At 41.6% G+C, this 22,558-nt stretch overlaps 1 protein-coding gene and 1 long non-coding RNA gene across 2 annotated transcripts; both read right to left on the bottom strand.

Annotated features, from left to right (window-relative positions):
* Window positions 1–7,239: 7,239 nt before the first annotated feature.
* Window positions 7,240–9,040, bottom strand: LOC119353395. The gene is made up of 2 exons (XM_037620020.1): window positions 8,575–9,040; window positions 7,240–8,384 (listed from the first exon to the last, which is right to left on the bottom strand). The coding sequence occupies exons 1-2, from the start codon at window positions 8,940–8,942 to the stop codon at window positions 7,730–7,732; spliced, it is 1,023 nt and encodes a 340-aa protein (XP_037475917.1). The 5' UTR covers window positions 8,943–9,040; the 3' UTR covers window positions 7,240–7,729.
* A 5,748-nt stretch (window positions 9,041–14,788) lies between these two features.
* Window positions 14,789–18,927, bottom strand: LOC119359003. The gene is made up of 6 exons (XR_005172347.1): window positions 16,385–18,927; window positions 15,933–16,298; window positions 15,727–15,840; window positions 15,159–15,497; window positions 14,966–15,076; window positions 14,789–14,858 (listed from the first exon to the last, which is right to left on the bottom strand). It is a non-coding gene; the product is annotated as an uncharacterized LOC119359003 (long non-coding RNA).
* Window positions 18,928–22,558: the final 3,631 nt, after the last annotated feature.

Genomic DNA, 22,558 nt, shown 5'->3' with positions numbered 1-22,558 from the left:
GCGCCATTAGTATACCAGATACTAATAGCGCACCAAATAGAAGTGCGCCATTAGTATACCAGATACTAATGGAGCACCAGATGGAAGTGTGCTATTAGTAATAATTTTTTTAAAAAAAATCAGAATTTTTTAAAAAAATCAATTTTTTTTTCTTAATCTCAGGTCACTATGGCTTAATCTCGGGTAAATATGCTTAATCTCAAGTCAAATCACACTCTGTGGTCAAACTTCCCAAAAGGCCACCCATCCTCAAACTACTCCAACCCGAGCACCTGTTTTGACTACTAATGGCGCACTATAGGTGCGCCACTAGTACCACGCCATTAGTGTTTTTACTAATGGCGCACAGGTGCGCCATTAGTATACCAGATACTAATGGCGCACCAAATAAAAGTGCGCCATTAGTATACCAGATACTAATGGAGCACCACATGGAAGTGCGCTATTAGTAACAATTTTTTAAAAAAAATCAAATTTTAAAAAAAATCATTTTTTTCTTAATCTCAGATCACTATGGCATAATCTCGGGTAAATATGCTTAATCTCAAGTCAAATCACACTCTGTGGTCACACTTTCCAAAAGGTCACCCATCCTCACACTACTCCAACCCGAGCACGCTTAACTTTGCAGTTCTATCCAACCCCAGCACCAGCTCACTTCACAAACACTTGTTGATATATTTATCATATCAATCCTATTAAACCTTGTTGATGTCTAGGACTTTGTTCATGTTCATGAGTATGATGAAATTTTGAAAAAATATTTCAAACTTCCCGGTCATATTACGTATCATATTTTTTGAAACTAATTCTTTTTTTCTGTTACTAGTGGCGCACCTAGCAAATGGTGCGCCACTAGTAAGTTTGATTTTTTTTTCATTTCCCCCCTCTAGATCTTAAAAGCCACGTATTTTTTGTTCTGTTAGGTTTTGGGGGATTTTGAAGATGTTGAACAATGTTCTCCCCGTTTAATTCGGATGTAACTTTTCGAGTAGATGATTTTTCATATAAAAAACTTTTTAATCCGAGTTCGTATGCAAAAGTTATGCCCATTTTATTAAATTCCAGAGAAATTTTGCAAATAAAGTCGAAATTCATATTTGTAAATTTTCCCAACAACTAGACCACATATCACATGGAAAACTTATTTTTTTTATATTTTTTTGACATTTCCATCATTTTCTTTTATTTTTTAAAAAACTGAAAAAGCGGTCCAGGGGGGAGGGGGTGCATTTAGCACCAGGGTTACTAATGGCGCACCACACATCAGATGCGCCATTAGTAACCCTGGTGCTAAATATATTACTAATGGCGCACCTAGTGTGTGGTGCGCCATTAGTAGTTTTGAAAAAAATAAAAAAAATTGTTAGTAATGGCGCACCAGTGGACGGTGCGCCATTACTAACAATTTTTTTTATTTTTTTTAAATACTAATGGCGCACGATGAGTGTGGTGCGCCATTACTATGTCAACTAGTAATGGCGCACTATCCCATGGTGCGCCATTGCTAACAATTTTTTTTATTTTTTTTTCAAAACTACTAATGGCGCACCTATATCTGGTGCGCCACTGCTATATAGCAGTGACGCACCACATACACGGTGCGCCATTAGTGTCCATATCATCTATAGCCCTTTTCCTAGTAGTGAAATGCATGTTATCAAATGTGAAATGTCTCATCACTTCATGCCATATAATAACATTTTCCACTTCTCTAATTTCCAACAGCAAAGCTGTCTCCACAAATATTACTGGCACAAAGGTTTCTATTACCACTAACATCAAACAACACAAAAGTCTCCTTCTTACTTAGCAATTGCCAACATTCACAACAATCACATCCTAACTAGAACTAACACTAACACAAAGAGAATTGCAAAATAGCAGTACAACTGCTATCTTCATTACAGCAACCAAGTCTGTAACATCTCCTGGAAGTGATTTTAGCAGCAGCGGTATCTTCATCATATCTTCAGGATCCACTTCTATCGTGTTCTTCTTTTTCTTCATCTCTACTACTTTACTATCCACAGATTCACCTCTCAGATGTCCATTTACCTTCAAATAATCAATGTAACTAGCTTCCCAGTGCCAAAAGTTGCAAGGTTTCTTCCCTACCTATTTCACAAAATCAAGAACAAATCTCAAAATCAAATCAAGAACAAATCTCAAAATCAAATGAAGAACAACATCCAGTCAATGTTCTTGTACTAACCTTATGATTCATACACTTGTACAAGATCCACCCAGGATGCTTTTCAGTGGTGGACTCAAACCTCCTAATCTGGCGGATCTTGCAATCAGGGCATTGGATCAAAGGAAGCCAACCCGCACCAGCCCCCGATGAGCTACCCGCGCCGAACATGGGAGCAGAGGATGCAACTGTTGGATCCAAGCGACAGGGGAGGGGATGAGAGATTGCGCTAGGGATTTAGCAGTCGGATGAGGGGAACGAGAGGGGAATCGACAGGGGAGGGGAGAGGATGAAGAAACCCTCGACGTGTCCTGTATAGCTGGCAAGTCCAAGCGTTTTTTTCGTTAAATTCGTCCACGTGCACGTGATACGAGCCGAAACGGTATGGGTTACCGTATAGTGACCCGGTTCAGCGAGCCCGGTAACCGTAACTTGCGATTTCGTGAATACAGTGACCAAAGTGAACCCTAGAGTCAAGTTCAGTTACGGTAGATGTAATTTTCTCCAGAAACCGGCTAGTTCTGTGTGAGCAGGCCGATAGAGAGGTAGATGGCGATAATGACAGTTGCGCTTGACGCTTTGTTTTCTCCGGGTGAAAACCAATGGTTTACCCTTCAAACTAGATCATTCAGCATTGACATCCCCACGTCATTTGCTTGTTGAAAAGTTTTGGCTCGAAGTTCAGCTTCTAGGGTGATAGCTCTAGGTTTGACTTTGTTGATGAAGTGCACGAGCATGGTTTCTTCTTGAAGTTGTTTTTTTTTTGGCAAAGCAAAGTTATATAACTTAACGGTGTACGGGCAAGTCGCATGAGACACAAGCAGCCACGGCAGGTGGTATATTAGTGTTTCAGCCTATGCTATCATTCGGCAAATATAAAAGACCAATCTTGGCTAGTTCATGTTCATGTGCTTATAGTGTTTGCACTATGACGACTGTTTAGAAAACCACATTTTTAAGTGAAGTTTGGTATGTTGAAGTTGTTGCCTTGAAGTCTTACACCCGTAGTTAGGTCGCATATCACTTGACCAACGGATTATGATCTATGACAATAGGGCTTGCGATAGGATATTTCGAAAATGCCAATTGGACACAATCATCCCACTTACATTTTTTTAATCTGAAACACCTTGCATTTCAATTACGAGGGATCGACCAAATCGGCGGTCACAACACGGATTACATCAGTCGGGAACTCGGACAGCCATACTTGCTGTCCATCTGAGCTAACCCGACACCCAGAACTAGCTAGCACATGTGCAGGGACATTGAAAAACAAGGCGGCGAGATGTAAACAGTACACGAGCAAATAGCCCGAGCCCCATTTCAAATACCATCCGATACTACAAACGGTCTCTGTCGATGGAGGTTATTGCACCGGCACAAACGTCCACAGTACGACAGAAGGACAGGCCGCGGGGGAGACCTCCCTCCTTGAAGACTGCCTGCCTTTCCTGGACCGATTCGGATGAATGAGGACGCGTTGTTGTTGCTGTGGTCCAGAGGAAGCACCGTCCGAGATTTGCCATGAATTCAGGGTCAGCATTTCACAACGCCCAGCAACACCTGCCGCTGTTCTACTAGAGTACTATTACCTGAGTAACACAGCTTCTGAGATAACTCACTTTTCCCTTATCAACAAAATGTTAAAAAAACAGGACAAAACGATGGATTTTCACACGGCGAAAATCGCCGGAGAGAGCAGACGGACAACGTAATGTCATGGACAGGCACACGAAGGTCGAACACCGTGGATTCATTTATGAAATATCATGGATACAAGAGGGCAGCACTAGCCCCACGAAACAGGAATTAAACGAGCTGCAACTTGATAGGCCGAAGATGGATGGACCAGTCAGGTCAGCAGTCGGCATCTCAAGAAACCCCCCAGCTAGAAAATCAGGCAGAACCCATGACCAGTGATCGAAAAGGCATATGCTGATACGCTGTGCCGAAAACGGCCGTGGATTCTCTTGGAATCAAGAGGGTCGTTTTCAGGCTCGCAACGACCCGGTGGCTGGTGAGATACCACAAGATCTCTGTATTTATATATAATCAGACAAAGGATCCAGATTTCAGAATGAATGGACTCCACTCCAGTGGCACCAAACAGTGTGCTCTTTACAGCAGGTAAATAAACATCTCCACAGCACTTGCAACTTGGGATTTTTGGCGCTACGGGCGGTCTTCGCTAACGACAGAGGTAAAACCGGGTCCAAATGCACATTTAGTGTCAGGCACAGAGACACTCATACAAAACACAGACATGGCATGTATGACAAAAATCGCACAAGGAAACATGGATACCAGGAGGCACATAACATCAGAACATATAGAATAAGATCATGCCGGTTAATAAGTTATAGATGTGCAACACTAGTTGTAATAGAACAATGATTGGCCTGCACTCCACATCACCATCAATAAAACATAATAAGTGCTAATAAACATGAGTGATCACCGGCACCAACAACTAGGACAAAATGTAATGCAACCGCATGCTACAAATTGGTCTTACAGCAAGCAGGCACACAATCCTAATTTTGCCAAGGCAGGAAGCATCAGATATGTTCATCCTCATTCACCACAAAAAGAGATATTACTGTTTAAGGATATGACCCAAGGTGGATAATGGATAACAAATATTGCTGCTCATAGGCATCTAACTATTCACCAAGATACTACAGCATAACAAAGTGTAATTTCAAAACTCATTGATCAGATAGCCAAATCGTTAAATACAGAGTTATCATTGTCACAAACCTTGCGTGATAATTGCTGCTAGACCATTGTAGGAAGCTGTTGGGCTAAAAATGAGTAACATATCAGTTTGACCTCAGCTACTCGAAAAAAACTTCCAGACATTACTAAGATTACAGTACCGCTGATAATTGCTGGTAAGTAAAGCTAAAGAATTCAACAACCACTCACCAAAATGTTATGGGACTCTGGCACAATGGTACCTCCCAGTAATGATTTTTGTGCACATTCTTCAACTGGGAACTGAGCAAACATTGATCCCAGTCCAATGTCAAAACTCATTAGCGTACAGCGCATCATGGCTTGCTTTTCTGCTTCGTGCATAAAAAATTGCAACTAATGGTAAATGTAGGATCATTGGGCATCACTAAACATCATCATAGGAGTACTAACCTACTAACATAGATGGGTTGTCTTAGATGCCACGTAAAATTAAAGTGTATTTCAACGGCATATGTATGAATGGTCTTGTGGCAAGCAGGGAAACAAAGATGACTGGCAGACAAGTGATACTCCCTCTGTTCCAGAATATAAGGTGCATCAGTTTTCCTAAAATATCAACATCTAAAATACAAAAGAAGTAAAATATGAAAATACTATTCCTGATGGATCTAATGATACAAAATTGGTACTGTGGATATTGATACTTTTTTCTAAAAACTTGGTCCAACATGCACATGATTGACTTTTGAAAATGCTAATACACCTTATATTTTGGAACGGAGAGAGTATATCCTAATTTTGACAAGCTAGGAAGGAAGAAAGCTGAACAGATATGTTCACTCTTAGCCACTACACAAGCTTAACTTGGTGGATTCTTTTGGAATCAAGAAACCCATTTTCAGGTTCGCAATAACTTGGTGGCTGGTGGTGGGATACTAAAAGATCTCTGCATTTATAATCAGAGAAATGGTTCATAATCAATGATGGACTCCCCTAGCCCACTGGGACTAAATGTTTAATGCTTAGAGTACATAAAACAGTTTTGGCCTCACTCAGGCTTTTTGGCACTACATGTCATTGCTAACAGCACAGATAAAGCATTATAACCAGTCACCAAACACTGTCATTATACTTATAGACTGGCATGCCATTTATGAAATCAACCGAAATTCTACACGAGAAAACATGGATACCAGGATGTAGATGACATCATAACATACAGAATAAGATCATGCTGATTAAAAAATAATGTGCAATAAAAATGGTAATTGAAGAATAATTGGGCTTCACTCCACATCATCATAAACAAATCAAGTACTAATGAAGATGAGTGGTCACCAGCACTAACAACAAAGACAAAATGTAATGCAACCGCATAGATATGAGTGTTCTTATGGCAAGCATGTGCACAAATATAAATGACGGACAAGTGATACAATCCTAATTTTGACAAGGCAGGAAGCAAAGCTGAAAATCAGATATGTTCATTTTTAGTCACCACATAAAAGAGATAGTACCACTGCCAAGGTGGATAATGAATGAATAATAAATATAGATGCATAGGCATCAAACGATTTACCAAGATACTCCTACTATAGCATAACAAAGTGTATTTACCCGCAAAAATAATAATAACAAAGTGTATTCCAGAACTCATCGGCAGGCCTTTAACTAAATTCAGAGTTACCCTTGTCACAGACCTTACGTGGCAATTGCCGCTTGATGGTTGTAGGAAGCTGTTGGGCTACAAAATGTATAGCATATCTGTTTGACCTCAACCACCAAAAAAATCTTCTAGCCATTACTAAGATTATAGTACAGCCAAATTGGTGGTAACAAAAGCTAAAGGCTTCAACAACCAGTCACAAAAATGTAATGGGACTCCAGCAGAATGGTACCTTCCCATCATCAATTTTGTGCACATTCTTCAACTCAGAGCTGAGCAAACATTGATTCCAGTCCAAAGTCAAAACTCATTAGCGTACAGGGCATGGCTTGATTTTTTTCTTCATACATCCAAAATTGCAACTAATGGTCACACAAGGATCATTGGGTATCACCCACATCATCATAAATAAATCATAAATACTGACAAAGATGGGTTTTCTTAGGTACCAATAAAAATGTATTGCAGCCGCATATGTATGAATGGTCTTGTGGCAAGCAGGCAAACAAAGATAATTGGTAGACAGTTGACACTACCCTAATTTTGACAAGCAATGCAGGAAGCCAGCTGAACAGATATGCTCACTCTCAGTCACCCAGAAAGAGATAGTACCAATTCATGATAACGCCAGTTCCAAGGTGGATAATGAAGAATAAATATAGATGTCAGATCAAACTATTCACCAAGATACCATAGAATAACAAAGTGTATTTCAGAACACATTGATCAGATAAGCCTGTCATTAAGTACAGAAACAGGATAACAGGGTTATCCTTTGTTACAATTTACTAAACCTTGTGTGGTGATACAATTACTGCTTGACCATTGTAGGAAGCTGTTGGGCTAAACAATGTATAACATATCAGTTTGACCTCAACTACCGAAAAATACTCCCAGGTATTACTAAGATTACAGTACACTGATAAATGGTGGTAACTAAAGCTAAAGACTTCAACAACTCACCAAAATGTAATGGGACTCCAGCGCAATGGTACCTTCCAATCAGGAATTTTGTTCACATGATTCAACTCAGAGCTGGGCGAACACTGGTTTCAGTCCAAAGCCAAAACTCATTACCGTACAGAGCATGGCATGTATTTTGCTTCACACATCCAAAATTGCAAAAAACAGAAACCAACTTGTCTATCTTCCTGTGCCATCAAGATCTAAACTTTTGGCCTCCGAAATTCAAACCATATCTCATAATGGTTAAACAACAAGCTGTCATGAGTGTGCTTCCCAACATATTCCAGCCCCAATTCCGTAAGTCGGCGTGTGCACTCATCTCCACCCAACCTTGTGCAAAACTTAATGTTATGCGACACAAAAATCCTGCCTGTCTTTGGCCTCAGCTTGCCTGCAAGCCTCTCAAGCCCAGTCCAAACAAGGTCACGTGGAATGTGGAGGAACGCGGCACTAGAATAAATCAGGTCATACATAACAGTATCCCCAAACTTGCTGAAATCCATATCCCCCCCTCTCACAATCATCGGTCGCTTGTACAACAGCCCCTGCGACGGCAGTTCGTACCGAAGCGCAGCCATGAGGGACAGCTCATCCTGCTCCAGGCAATGGAATCTCCCAGCATCGAGGAACCGGATGAAATGCAGACCGACACGGAGCGTCCCGCACCCAATTTCAAGAACCTGATCTCTGGGCGCGAGGGCGGAGGCGTTGGCCAGGAACTCAAACACATCCCGGCCACCGGCCCATGGCTCGCCGTAGTTACTGTGGTGCTCCTCGACGAGGAGCTCCCCGGGGCAAGGCAGCGCGGTGTGGTTGGTCGCCTCTTCTTCGGGATAATGAGAGATCCCATGGTGCCTGCAGTGTGGCCAGGGACAACATTGAGATGCCAATTTCACTTTCTGAAGCCCTAGGGCTAGTAATGTACTAGGGGATTACTAATAACTCGATCGCAGCAGAACCTGGTAAATCTAATCCTGCTTTACGGCAAGGGGAAGCATGGAAATGTAGGATGGCGTGGATTGGGTAATTGGGGGTAGAGTATTACCTGTTGAGGTCGAAGAGCTGGCGCTCGCGGGTGCGGGGGTTGATGCCCTTGCGGAGCTCGTGCCAGGCGTCGGCGGAGGCGAGGAGGGCGAGGGAGTTGGAGGCGAGCTGCGCCTTGAGCCAGGCGACGTCGTCGGGGAAGGTGGCGATGGGGGCCGGGGCGGCGGCGGTGGTGGTGGTGGTGACGCTGGTGGTGGTGTGGGTGGTGACGGGGTCGGAGCAGGCGCAGAGGTGGGCCCCGGAGGAGGCGGAGGGGGACGGGAGGAGGAGGAAGACGAGGAGCGCCGCGCAGGAGAGCAGGAGGAGCAGCGCCGGCACGGTGAGCAGCCGCGCCGTGGAGCCGCCGCCCGACGCCGACGGGAGCGCCATCGATCGCCGCGGGGTGGATCAGGATGGTGGGGAGGGACGGTGGCGCGTGCTGCTGCCGGTGGAGTGCGTGGGTCGGTCGGGTTTGGTCTCGTCTCGTCCGTGCCGGGTCCGACGCGACGGTTGTCGCCCGCTACCTGGCCTGGTTCGACCGCTTCGCACGACGCACATGGGCCCATGTGCAGGCTGCAGCTGACATTTATTCCTTCGCTACACCTATGGACAGCAAGCAGAACCACAAAAATAAAAAGCGAGCAAACCCACAAAGTCTCTCTATCTCAAAAACAAAAAAGCAAACCCACAACAATGCCACGCGGTTTAACTTAGTTTTTGGAGGTGCTGACGAAGACCTTTTGGATGAAAGGAACAATAGAAAAAATGTGAAAATAGATGGAATGTTTCTACGTATTTTAATCTCTACTATTAAAGGAGAATCAAATGTCGTGATGGTTTAACCGTGCTCCCCACCCGCATCAAGCGCTTCTTCCGCACGGTAAAAACAAAAAACAAAACAACCGCGACCATATGACCTTCCCTCTCTACTCGCCATGACCATCACGCACGAGGCCACGATCTCCCCTTCCCTCTCCCAAACCACCCGCCACAAGGGCATTTGGAGCACTTGCGTCGTCCGCCCCTCCCTCCGTTCACCCTTCAATCCTCCTGTCTGCCGCGCCCCCACATGGTCCTCATCGCCACTGCTGACCCCTTCCCCTCCCTTGTCCCCGCCTCCCCGCCTCCATTGACAGCTCCCATGGTGAAGACGTCTGCGCGCACCCGCCTGCAAGGCTTCTTCTTCCCGACTTCAGCTATGCGCGTACCGTCTCCTCCTTTGCTCCAAGCTTGGCGCCATGTGTCTGTTTCAGCACACGTACACCCTGTAGCCGGAGCTGGGAGAAGAGGACTTGGTCGACCGCGGCGGCCGCAGATATATGCCCGCACCGTCGCCACCGGGTTGAGATTGGATGGCGTTGGGCAGAAGACCGGCAGACATACAAGATTGATACGAGGTAAGATGTCGTTTAGTTTTTCATACAACAATTTTTTTGGTCCATACTATGACTATAACTGCTTCTTTTGGGATGCTTGGAAAATCCGAACATGTGTAGGATGACCATGCTGCAGAGGACGATGACAGGAGAAGCTGAAGAAGGAATGTTTGTGCTATTCTTCTTAGCAACGTGAGCTCTTGCCCTTTTGATTCGTAGAATGCTGAACTGACCACATGATACATCGCTGCTTTAATTCATAGATTGTTGACTTTCCAACACAGGTTTTCACCATGAGCCCATGATGGTTCATAGGTTGCTGAATTCTGTAACCCATATACCTGTATAAATTGTACAGCAAAAGTGAAATGTGGGCAATTCCAAATTTGTTTGAGGTTCCAAAGGCACTTAAGAGTTAAGACACTATAAGCCTACCAATATTGGGAGTGTCTATGGCCTATTCGCATTGGAGCCCGAGCCTGCAATGCCGAAAAATTGGCGTTGACAAGATATGTGGGCGTATTCTTGGATCAAGGCTAATTACTTGGCGTGCTGATGCTAGCCCAACTTTCCTATGCAATTTCACGTCAATTGCTGGCGAGACAAGGGAGGGTGAAGTGTTCACTTATTTTTTGACACGCCCCCGATTTGGCATGGCCAGCTCGGGCATAATCCAAATGGGATATATATGTTTGTGTGCTTTTAACCCACACACTGTTTGCAGCAAAAAAAAATCCCGGAGAGAATCTGTTTATTTGTGTGCAAATTGAACTTATCAATCTAATGCTGTGAAATCGGCTGCTGCTTTCTGTAAAAGAACGTAACGGCCTCAAGCAAACTGTTGTTTCTCGCGCGCGCGTGTGTGTGTGTGTGTGCACGCTCCCGCGTGCTTGTGTGCGTGTGTACACTGACCACAGATATGATGATGGAGAACCCACTGATAATGCATAAGCGGCTGCAAATGGTGCATTGGGGTTTGTGGAATTCCAAGGGTATCACTGTCGCTACAATTTCTTTTAGGATTTGGTGTAAAGTATGGTAGCGGGGCACTTGAGCATGAACCATATTGTTGTAGAGTAGGAACCGGGTCTACCTTCAAAGAATAGAACCATTGCAGCCGCATCCTACTTTGCATTGTTAGCTAATTCCACCTCTTTTATCCTTCCTGAGTGGGTTATTGGATTGGGAGCTGCGAGTGCTTTTTTTGGTGTCATATACCAAATCTTATTTTGAGTTCATCAGTTCAATCCAATCTTGCAGAACAGAAACAGGCAAAGTACATATACATATTGCATTTGATTGACTTTGTATGATGTTTCCAGGAACCACGCTGCACTTTATGTAGTTATTTGAACAGAAGCAACTGAAGAAACATGAGTTTATCTTTCAAAAGAGGTATTCGTAATTTTAGAGGGTTGTGGTATATGAACCATTGCTGCATAAGGGGAAGAGTCGGTAAGGATCTGCGGTTGTTTAATTGTAGAATTTTATTGATGTAGGTACTTATTTTTGTTTGCAAGATTCTATATTGTTTATCCTTTTGCTCCCTAGAACTGTTTACTAATTATGATTTGTTTCAGTTTCATGCAGACATGTAGTGGATTGATATGGGTTCCTGACGAGCTACCTATATAGTTTATTGTTTCTGATTCAGAGAGTCTATTTCCTATGGACCTATGAAACCTAAATGTTAAATCACAAAGCTCAATCTTGGCAAAAAAAAGCGGCATGGCTACAAGAAAATGACATCTATCTTGTTCACTTTTGTTGTAATTTGTGTGCTAAGTTGGTTGGAGTTTTCCTATCTTGTAGTTTATGAAAGAACTTTGCATGTTGTAGCCAAGATTTTCATGATGTTTATCAAATTTGTTGTGTATATTTCTGCCTAATATGAGCACTCTATTCTCCCTGTACATCCAACTCTGCCATTTTTAATGTAGTTCTTTCCTAGATTCTCAGCTTATGGAACATGGGAAGAGGGAGTTTCTGGGATATGACATTGGGACGGTGACAACATCACGGTCATGGAGAGGAGGCTCGGGTATTGTGTAGAACTAGCAGATTGAGATGGAGGAGTGAGGTGTGGAAGGCACAACAAGGTTGGCGGTGTTGGCTCATAGAGGAGGGGCTGGCAAGTGTAGGAGCGCCATGTGTTGGTTGGGTTGATAGTAGGATTATTAGATAGGGGAGACGTGTTAGTCAGTGGAATAAATAGTGCCACCGACTATTGCTTTGTTTATTTTGGAGTGTAGATTCAATCATTTTGCTCTGTATATAGTCAATATTGGAATCTCTAAAAGGTTCTATATTTCGCAAATAAAAGATTTTATATTTAGGAACGGAAGGAGTATTATTGTATTTGATAATCACCAATCAAAAGGGATGATTTTTTTATAAGAGTTTGATTGCTAATAATTTTGGGGGAGAATTGCACTATGTCAACCTTTTTAACTGTAGTTTGGCTTAGATAAACCTAATATAACATGGCAATACAAAGAAAGAAACTCAAGTGCTGTCAGGTGATTACCGAGGAAGCAAGTGTAACCCAATATTTGCACGCAACACAATCACAAGCCACATGCTACACTCATGTTGTTGAAATGCAATGATGTTTTGATCAAAGTTCTTGTATATAAGGTTGTTATTCCGTGGCAACGCACGGGCCTTCGGCTAGTATTTTCGTAGAATTGGAACTTCAAATTTATAAGAATACATGCATGAGACTTTAAGGCCACGAAGAATATTCTTTTGATAGCTATGATACATCTCGTGCATATTTCGTTGTTCTCTCTATTCTCTAGTGAATGAATGCGACCAGTCATCCGTTTTCATCTCTGTCATGTCGGTGCAGCCTCCCAAGCTGGTATTGGGCCTGTGAGAGAGAAGTTTGGCTCTTTCATTTGCGACTCTTCTAGCAGGCACTCGCTACGAATTGAACCGCCGACTTCATTCGTGAAACTTAGTTCGTACAACCACCGTGCTACAGAGCAGGGTATATTAAGTTTCGACTCTTCCTTGGTTTTATTCCGGCCTTCTATGTTTTATTTTTCTTTTTCCTCTTTTCCATTTTCGTTTTCTGTTCCCTTTTTCTTTTCTTCTTTCGGGTTTCCTGCCTCATCAATTACATGTTTTTTTCTTAAATGCGTGAACTTTTTCCAACTCAATGATGTTTTTTTAGAATTTGATGAAATTTTGTTTTAAAAATCAATTAACTTTTTAGTGAACTTTTTCTAACATTAGATTTTTTTCAAATTCGATGAACTTTGTTTTTTCAAATTTGACGCACTTTTTTTTAAATTGATGATTTTTTTTCAAATTCAATGAACATATTTTCAATGGAATTTTCCTGAAATTTGAAGAATTTTTAAAAAAAATCGAAGGACTTATTTTAAAGTTTGTGAACTTTTTTCAAACACTAGAAATCCACATTTTACCTATAGTCATATACCCTAGGTGAAATAGAAAAAATCATATGGAAAGACTTTACCTTGGGCTTGCCCTAGGTAAAGAACCCTAGGTATAGTATAGTCGGTAAAGACCCCTTCCCCTAGGGTGTATCCAGCAAGCTCTAGGGAAATTTTCTTTACCTAGAGGCACAAGCCCTAGGGAAAGATTTCCATATATATGTTGCAATCCACGTGGATAGGTTGTTTACCTGCAGCCAGGCCCTAGGGAAAGATTGTGGGGCCCTTTCGCGCCACATCACCATACTTTCCCTAGAGTTACATACTGTAGGGAAACACATTCCCCATATGCAGACATAATTCAAATGTGTAACTTAAATTTGAATTCATAACCAATAATTCAAATAATTCAAAATGGAGCCATAATTATAAAATGAAAATAACATCAAATAATTAGTGTGTGTGTATATATACATAGATACCAATCGTCACATGCATACAGTAGATGCCAAGACATCACCAGCCATCACATGATTGACCAAAAATAGGCTTGCTAGCTAGAGTTTGCTACATCTAACTGATTAAGCATCTCAATTAGCACGTACACACTAATCTAGGTCAACTAGAGTTTCCCTGAAAAATCCCCCAAACATCCCTTCATCGTCTACAGCAGGAACACTTGGAGCAGTAACATGTTCTTGAAAAGAAAGATTTGCAAATTCTCAAAAGCTGGAACATGACAATAAGAACTTATTAGAGGAACTACACACAACTCTATGTTCCAATGAAAATTAGTGAGTTACATCAAGTCGACAAAGTCTAAATAGAATTTCCTATTTCCAGTAATTAGAACAAAGGCATGCAAAATCTGGTATAAATTTTGGCAGCATAACAACTATAAACTGGACAATTGGACAAAAAATATATTATGATCCCTCCAACATCCTCACACAGCCCCATTAATCAACATTAATCCCAAATGATCCAGCACCACACAGTCTAGCATCACACATCACATAAGCATGCATATTGTCACAAGTATGTGAATACGTATCTCTCAACTTATCCATACACACATAAGCAATGCAACTACACACGCTGCATCGTTCTGAATCAGTTCGCTGGTTGTTTTGGTACAAATAAATGAGACCAAAGACTATACTGAAGGAAGGAAAAACATTTATTACCAACAATAGCCATGTGAAACTATTATTTGCACACAGAAACAACAATATGTACTCCTATGTTTGAAGCACCCTATGGTGCATTGCATTCGTGTTTTATCCCAATCAAGAAATTATACTACAAACAGCTCTAACATTCTCTTCTGAAAAGGAAAGACGGCAAACATGCATTGTTCAATATACCCCTCTTACTAAGTTATTTATCCCTGGAAAGTCACAACGAACAGACCATTACTATTTGTATCATTTGAGATCAGTTTGAGAAATACATACATTAATAGAGCAAGGATTTGTTTCTTGTTGAGCACACAAAGCTGGCGATTCTTCGCTATTTTCTAGAATCTGCAAAACAAGAGCCAGGTTTTAAAAGTAACCCTTATCATGCTTTAAATGTATTAATGTGTGTGTGTGTGTGTGTGTGTGTTTGCTTGAGATGGATGATTACATACTTGGATGGTAGATCGTTGCGGAGATCCAGGAGGAGAAAGCGAACGAAAAGGAGGTGGAACCGGCGGCAGTGGTATTTCTCCAATAGGCACTCCTTGCTTAGTTGCCAAAGTCTACAAAAAAAGAAAATTCACATAGTGGCTACTTTCAAATGCTAGCAAATTAATTGATAAACATGGAATGTATAACCAGCACCTGAAGAAACTTTTATATCTCATTGCAGTGCTTGTACATCCCAACACCCCATGACAAGACATTGTTGGCATAAGCCTCTGCTTTTCGAGTCTTCTCGGACTCCTTTTGACGCACATCTTCAATTTCTTCAGCTCGACGACGCTTCAAGGCTCCTGAAGATGTACCAGTAGCTCTCACCTCAAAAATGACCTCGATGTCATTGACAATGCCATTAAAGAGAGACCATGTACCATGTGGCTTCCCATTAGAGCAATCATAAAGTGCCTTAGAACTAACATCATTTTTCAGGATATCATAGTCCTCTCCATCTAACTCTTTAGCCTTTTCTGTATAAAGTGCCTACTCAAGAAGAAAACAAAGGTACACAAATGTTTAGGAATTTCAAATAATTGTGTAAAGCTCCTATTACACAATTGCACAAGTGGGCAGACAAATTGACATACAAATTGGACAAACAAGTTGACATGCAAAAACACTAAATTCAGACCAGACTTCATAAGGATGTGTTTGGTTTGAGAAAAGGATATATATTGGCATTATTCCATGGTATTGCTAAAAAAACACATACCAAACATTTAGTTGCTTATGTTGTGTTGAGAATTAAAGGTTTTCTCTTGTCCAATCCTCTATGTGTATGCACCCAAGCCTGAATCTGGTTAACATCTTCGTCGGTTTGTTCGGACTGCATTACACAAGATTCAAGACATGTAAGATATTTATAATTCTTCGTATGATAAGTGATAATAAAGGAAACTACTAAGTTTAGTTGATAACCATTTTTTGACTTATAGTAGTCATCGAGTTGGAACCACCCTTGTGAGGCTTGAACTTTGAGCTGCAATGATTGGCACGGTATCTCTTTGATTTTGCAATCCACTCTTCACTGCACCACTCATCAACTACAACAACCCAAGCTTCTTTTCCTAACCAACCTTGCCTTTGCACCAAATACTGAGCTCTATCCAAATAGTATTGCCCAGCAAGCTTGCCATTCATGTTAGTGTTCTCAGTTTTTCGAAAATGATCAATTATGGCTTGGATTCTTGCATAGTAAAATATACTTGGCAAAAGTGCCTTGCAACATCTTCGAACATGTTGCTTTGCCTTCTCTGAGTATGCATCTTCATACTTGTACCTTAGCTACAATGAGAATTGATAGATGGTTTAATATAAATAAGAGCAAATTATCTTGGTCAACAAAAGAGAGCAATTTAAATAGTTAATACCCAAAAAGCATCTTCAATTTTGTCTGCAATAGAATGACCATTCGTGTCCTTCACCGCATGATAATGCTCCCACTCTGTTGCAACCACCTTCGCACCATCATAATCCAGAATACCGGGATGGTTACTTTTTAGAAGGCATGTCAATACACTTGATGGTCTTCTGCCCTTTCGAACAACAGGAATGTCCTTCCAATGCCTACACAAAAGGAAGTTGTAAATACAACAAACAAGTATTAGAAAAGGAAAACATATTGCAGAACAAGAAAGTACTTATACTAAATAATAAGACTTATGTCTTGCTAATAGGTCGAATGATTGGACGATCTTCATTATTTGGAATAGCAGGAGGAAGATCTGAAACTCCTCTTATGTACCCATCATAAGTGCCATCAGCAGCAGTAGTGTTTCGAGCAGCAGGCGCTGGTTTGATCGCTACAGCAAGTCGAGATGCTTTTCTTCCAATTGTCATCCTGTAATGTGTGATTCTTGAAACAAATAAGATAAAGATAGCAAAGAACAGTTTACAACCAACAAGACAATCATGATAAACATAACGATAGCAAATAGATAAGTGTTTCTTGCCAAGTCTTCAACCACCCAAATTACAAACAACGATAATAAATAGAAAATGGGCTAGAAATCATCATCTTCTTCTTCAATTTCCTCAATGATCTCTTCATCATAGTCTTCATCCTCGATAACTTGTTCTTGAATCCTTTCACCACCCAAATCATGTCGGTTGCTAATATTTGACAATTCGGTTGGATCAACCACCTCATCTGAACCACGTACTGTTAAGTTGTCAAGTTGTGATCCTACTTGTACAATGAAATCATTGGCATCTAAACTATTCTCTTGGAACACATCTGCATTAGTGGGTGTTATTGTTGTGTAGTCATCATCTGTAGGAGTTTCTAGACTGCCTAAAGGTGGTACTCTGTAAGCAACTTGAAAATCAAGAAGACTTGCAACCAAAGTACAAGCATATGGAACATAATAGACTAAGCTCACTTGGCTGGCAATAGCAAAACGCTCATTGGCTGGATTGGTTGAAGCAGGTGCTACTTCAACTAAGCCAAATCTGTTCAAATGTCTCACTCCTTTAGTTGGATGAAACCAGTGACAATCAAACATCACAAGACTGAAGTCCTCATCACCATTAAATTTAAGTTCTATAATGTCCTTAATAACACCGTAGTATTCAAGCTCCTCATTGGTTGCATCATCTATTCCAAGAGCAAGAACGCCGGTATTTCTAGATGAAAGGTCCCCTTCTCTGTGGTTTTCATATTTCTCTGATTGAAATATGAACCCATTAACTTCATACATGTCATATGATTTTACTCTCATGCTACAACCTCGCGAAAGATCGCGTAATTCTTTATTAATAGATGCATCCTTTATGCACTGCAAGAAGACAATATATGTATATAGAGTTATTAGGCATAGAAAACTGTAGGGCACTTTATTTGCTAGTATGTATAGGTGCTTTACCAAAGTTTTGAACCAATCCAACAAGTTTGGTTTTCCTGAACCAGCACCATCTTGCCTAAGTTTATCAAGTTCTTTTGTACTTGGTTGTCGAGGACGCCTCCATTGGTCAAGTTCAAATTGTCTACATTTTTTGTGTAAACCATCAGCACCAATTTTTTATTTGTACATGATTGTGCTAGAAATGCTAATTTAGAGAACTTACTTCACAATATCATCCATTTCAGGCATGTTTAGTAAGATAAAAATCGTGGCTGTCTTGTACTCTTCATGTGATAAGATCCTAGGTTCCCCTCTACCAATTTTCCATCCCTTGTCTCCAAAAAAACTAAGAGTACTTGTGCTGGTAGTGCTAGATTGTGCATAACGTTGGGGGCGATTTCTTGAGGTAGGCACATCATCAGGAAGGTACAAAGAACTAAAGTTTGAAATCTCCTCAACAAGAAATGCCTCAACAATTGAAGCCTCCACACATGCTTTGTTACTAACTTTTGCTCTAAGCTTTTTTATTAACCTACATTGCCATGTAACAAAGTAATGTCCAAATAGGAAATACTACTACCATATGGACATAATGCATGAAGAACAAAACATACCTTTCATAAGTATACATCCAACGATACTTAACAGGCCCTCCTACTTTTGCTTGATAAGGGAGGTGTATCATTATATGCTCCATTGAATCAAAGAACCCCGGTGGGAAAATTTTCTCCAATTTACAAATTAGGACAGGAATGTTTTCCTCCAATTTATCCATTTGGTTAGGATCTATTTCTTTTGCGCAAAGCAGCCTAAAGAAATAACTTAGCTCAGCCAAAGCCTCCCACACATCATTATCTACATACCCCCGCAGCATGACAGGCAGTAACCGCTCCATAAATATATGGTAGTCATGACTTTTGAGCCCATATATCTTAAGTTGCTCTAAGTTAACACCTCGCTTCATGTTGGCCACATATCCATCTGGAAATTTGAGCTGAAGAAACCACAATAGGACCTCTCTTATTTGGTTCCTCTTCAAGCAATATGGTGCTCTAGGCTTTTCCCATTTATCATTGGGCTTTTCTTGAAGGTTCAAATCAGTTCTGCTACACAGTACAGCTTGGTCAAGGCGGGCTTTGGCATTGTCTTTTGTCTTGTTAGGAATGTCAAGGACAGTATTGAATATTGCTTCTGCAATATTTTTTTCGGTGTGCATAACATCTATATTATGAGGAAGCAAAAGCTTTGGGAATTATGGCAATTCCCACAACTTAGGAATGTGTGTCCAATTGTGTGTTACTCCATAACCTTCAAAATTGTTGTCCTTAACTTCATTCATGTAAGCAAAAATTTCATCCCTTGTTAACCTACATGGAGCAATATCCTTCACTAATGTATCTTTTAAAAAGGCATCACTCTGGGTCCTAAATATATGGTCGGCCCGCAGAAATCGCCTGTGGCTATCAAACGAACTCCATTTGTGCCCATTATCCAGCCAAATTGTTTGTGGATCTGCCCCACGCTCGTAACAAGCCAGCCCACCATGGGTAGACCATCCAGCAACCATACCAAAAGCAGGGCGGTCATGGACAATTGTATGCAAGGTTACCCTCATATTGAAATTCTGCTTAAGGAAACTATCATAAGTTGGTACACCCATCCACGCCTCTTTCAACTCATCAAATAAAGGCTCCATGTACACATTGAAGTTCTTGCCAAGACTCTTTGGTTCAGGGATCACCATGCTAAGAAAGATATTTTGTGTTTTCAAGCAAAGAGCAGGTGGCAGGTTCAAAGGAGCAAGAAACACAGGCCAACAAGAGTATTGTGTTAACCCGAAATTAAAAGGGTTGAAGCCATCAGAGGACTTGACTAGCTTAACGTTGCGTGGATCACTTGCAAACCCATCCACATCGAAAGATTTCCATGATTCACTATCAGCTGGGTGCACCATCATTCCTGGATTTTCTCGGTTGCCTTCCATGTGCCATCTCATGTGCTTAGCAAATTCAGGCTGCATGAACAACCTTTGCAATCTTGGTAGAAATGGAAGGTATCGCAGAACCTTACGTGGGATGGGTTTGCGCTTCTTATTTGGGCAGTCATTGTTAACTACCTTATATCTTGCTTCACCGCAGAAATCACACTTCAGTTTTCTCTCTCTATCCTTATAGTATATCATGCAATGGTTAACACATGCATCTATTTTCAGGAGTGGCATTTTCAAACCAGCTAAGATACACTTGCACTCATACAAGCTTGATGGCATTTTATTGCCTTGAGGGAGTGTATCTTGCCAAAGTTTCAGTAAACTATTTATGCAGTCCCCTGACAAATTGTATTGTGACTTAATTCCCATCAGGCGTGTAATAGTAGCAAAGCGTGAGGTTTGGGTGAACTCATGGAGTGGGTCTCTAACAGCTGACAACATGGCATAAAAAGCTTTGGCATCTGGTGTTGGCTCCTCGTCTACATTATCGACATGCATTGCATCCCCAAAGTCACACAACATGTCCTCTAAGCAATCAGTGTTGACAGACTCCACTCTATCTACATGAACATGATGCTCCCCATGTGCAGTCCATCTAAAGTAGTTGGGCATGAAACCCCAATGACAAAGATGAGAGGTCATCAATTGTTTTGTTCTTCTACTACCATTGCAACATTTTGAGTAAGGACAAGAAACTCCAAACTTGGCACTACGGACACCCTCAAAAACATGGTTCACAAAAGCATTTGTATTGCGTATCCACTCATCAGAATGCCTTCCATTATCCTTCCACCCACTATACATCCAGCTACGTTGAGCATCCAAAGACATGGTTTGGTTTTGTACTTAAATCTGAAATAAAAATGAATTGCTACGATCACAAGTCGCATCCCAACAAAAAATGAATGCATCATACACACTAAAATAGAAAACCACTCATCACCAACAAAAAATAACCCCACATTCCCACATCATACAAGTGAACAATGCATTAATCAACATAGTTTTCATGGAAAGAAGAAATCATAATACCTACTTGATTTAGCAATGCCTTTCATTCTCTGTTGATTCGATGCCACGAGCAGGGAACTTTTCTTCAAGCAAACAACACCCGACACTTGATGGTTTCTGAAAAAATGTAGAAAACCAATGAAGAATAGTAGAGGACTTCCATTTATTCATAACATAAAGCAAAGACTGGGGTGGAAAAGCCCAACAATTGCGGCTACTAGCTTTCATATGGATAACTAAACAACAATGGTAAAACACACACGCAATTTTGTGTAGATAACTACAGCAATCGTAAAAATGCAGTAATCTGACCACTGTTAACACGAGCATATATAGTAATCAATGAAGCTATTGTTTCTGTCATTCATGCAATTACAGTAGCTATGAACAAATTCAACATAAACTACATGAAACATTACATGTTCACTGTGTTTAGTGTCTGTATTCTGACCACAATTTACATGGTTGAATGGTTCATTCATGTGTTCGTGCATCTCCATATCAATCAGTTCTTCTATTCCTTCCTTTGCTAGAAATTTCTTTTGTTCCTAGGACCTTTCATACACCTTTTAACCAAGATGTTTAAACTGAAAACCCCACCTGCTGGAGAAGATACTGAACAACGTCCACATGTACTGAATAGTGCACCACCTACTGCTTCCTTCGGATGCTAAAACCAAAACAACAGTTTCAGAATTTTGCTAGACATACACAAGTACAACTATCTAAGCCAGCAATCAAACATCTTTCTAAACTAGAGGGGAAGAGAGATAGAGACAACCTTTTGGACAGAAGCAGCTGCGTACAACAGAGTAGACCGAATGCTCGTCCAATCAGCGGGGGCGGCACCGCCTCCACATCCAAAGGGTGACCCGGTCAGCAGAGTTAAGGGCGTCGCGGATGCGGTCACCACGGGAAGCACGACTCCGTCACCTCGTCCGGCGTGGCCATGGCCACCACGCCCGTCGCGAATGTCATCGATCCAGTACAGGGGGAAGAAGGGGCACGACGGAGGGGGCGGGCCGGGGCGCAGCGGAGCGGGGCGGGCCAGGGTGCAGCGGAGCGGGGCGGGCTGGGGCGCAGCGGAGCGTGGCGGCGCGGGGAGAAGTAGGTCATAGTGGCACGGGGCGGAGCAAGTCGCGGCGGCGCGGGGCGGGCAGGGATAGAAGAGGGGATTTTTTTTAGTCTGGCAGCGCTTGGGGTATGGGTGAAGCGTGAAGGAGGGACCTAGCCAAATAAATTCCTCTACGCGCCCTTTTTCCCTTCCTTTTCTCACTGACCTGTGGGCCCAACTTGTGCGAGGGGAAAAACTTGCGCGCTGTGTCGATAAAGGAGCGCGGGAGGCAATCTACGTGGCCACATCGAGGGCAGCTCTTCGGTCTTTTTTGGCTTCGATGGTACGTACGTGGCACCACCCTAGGGAAAGTTTAGTTTCTATTTTTTTTGGCTGGAAAGACATCTTTCCCTAGAGGGTCCTGTTCATTTCTTTTCTATCCCTTGAGTTAGCTGATGAGCTCTAGGTAAAGAGGTTGGCTCTAGGTAAAATGTGGATTTCTAGTAGTTCGGTGATCTTTCTTGAAAATTGGTGAACTTATTTATTGCTTCGCTAAACTTTTTTTTAAAACCGATGATCTTTTTCAAATTCGGTGAACTTTTTTCAAATTTGATGTAGTTTTTCCAACTTTGATGAACTTTTTTCT

Source organism: Triticum dicoccoides, chromosome 2A, assembly GCF_002162155.2.
Source record: "Triticum dicoccoides isolate Atlit2015 ecotype Zavitan chromosome 2A, WEW_v2.0, whole genome shotgun sequence".
NCBI classification, from domain to species: Eukaryota; Viridiplantae; Streptophyta; class Magnoliopsida; order Poales; family Poaceae; genus Triticum; species Triticum dicoccoides.
This window is presented reverse-complemented; position numbering and strand designations above follow the sequence as displayed.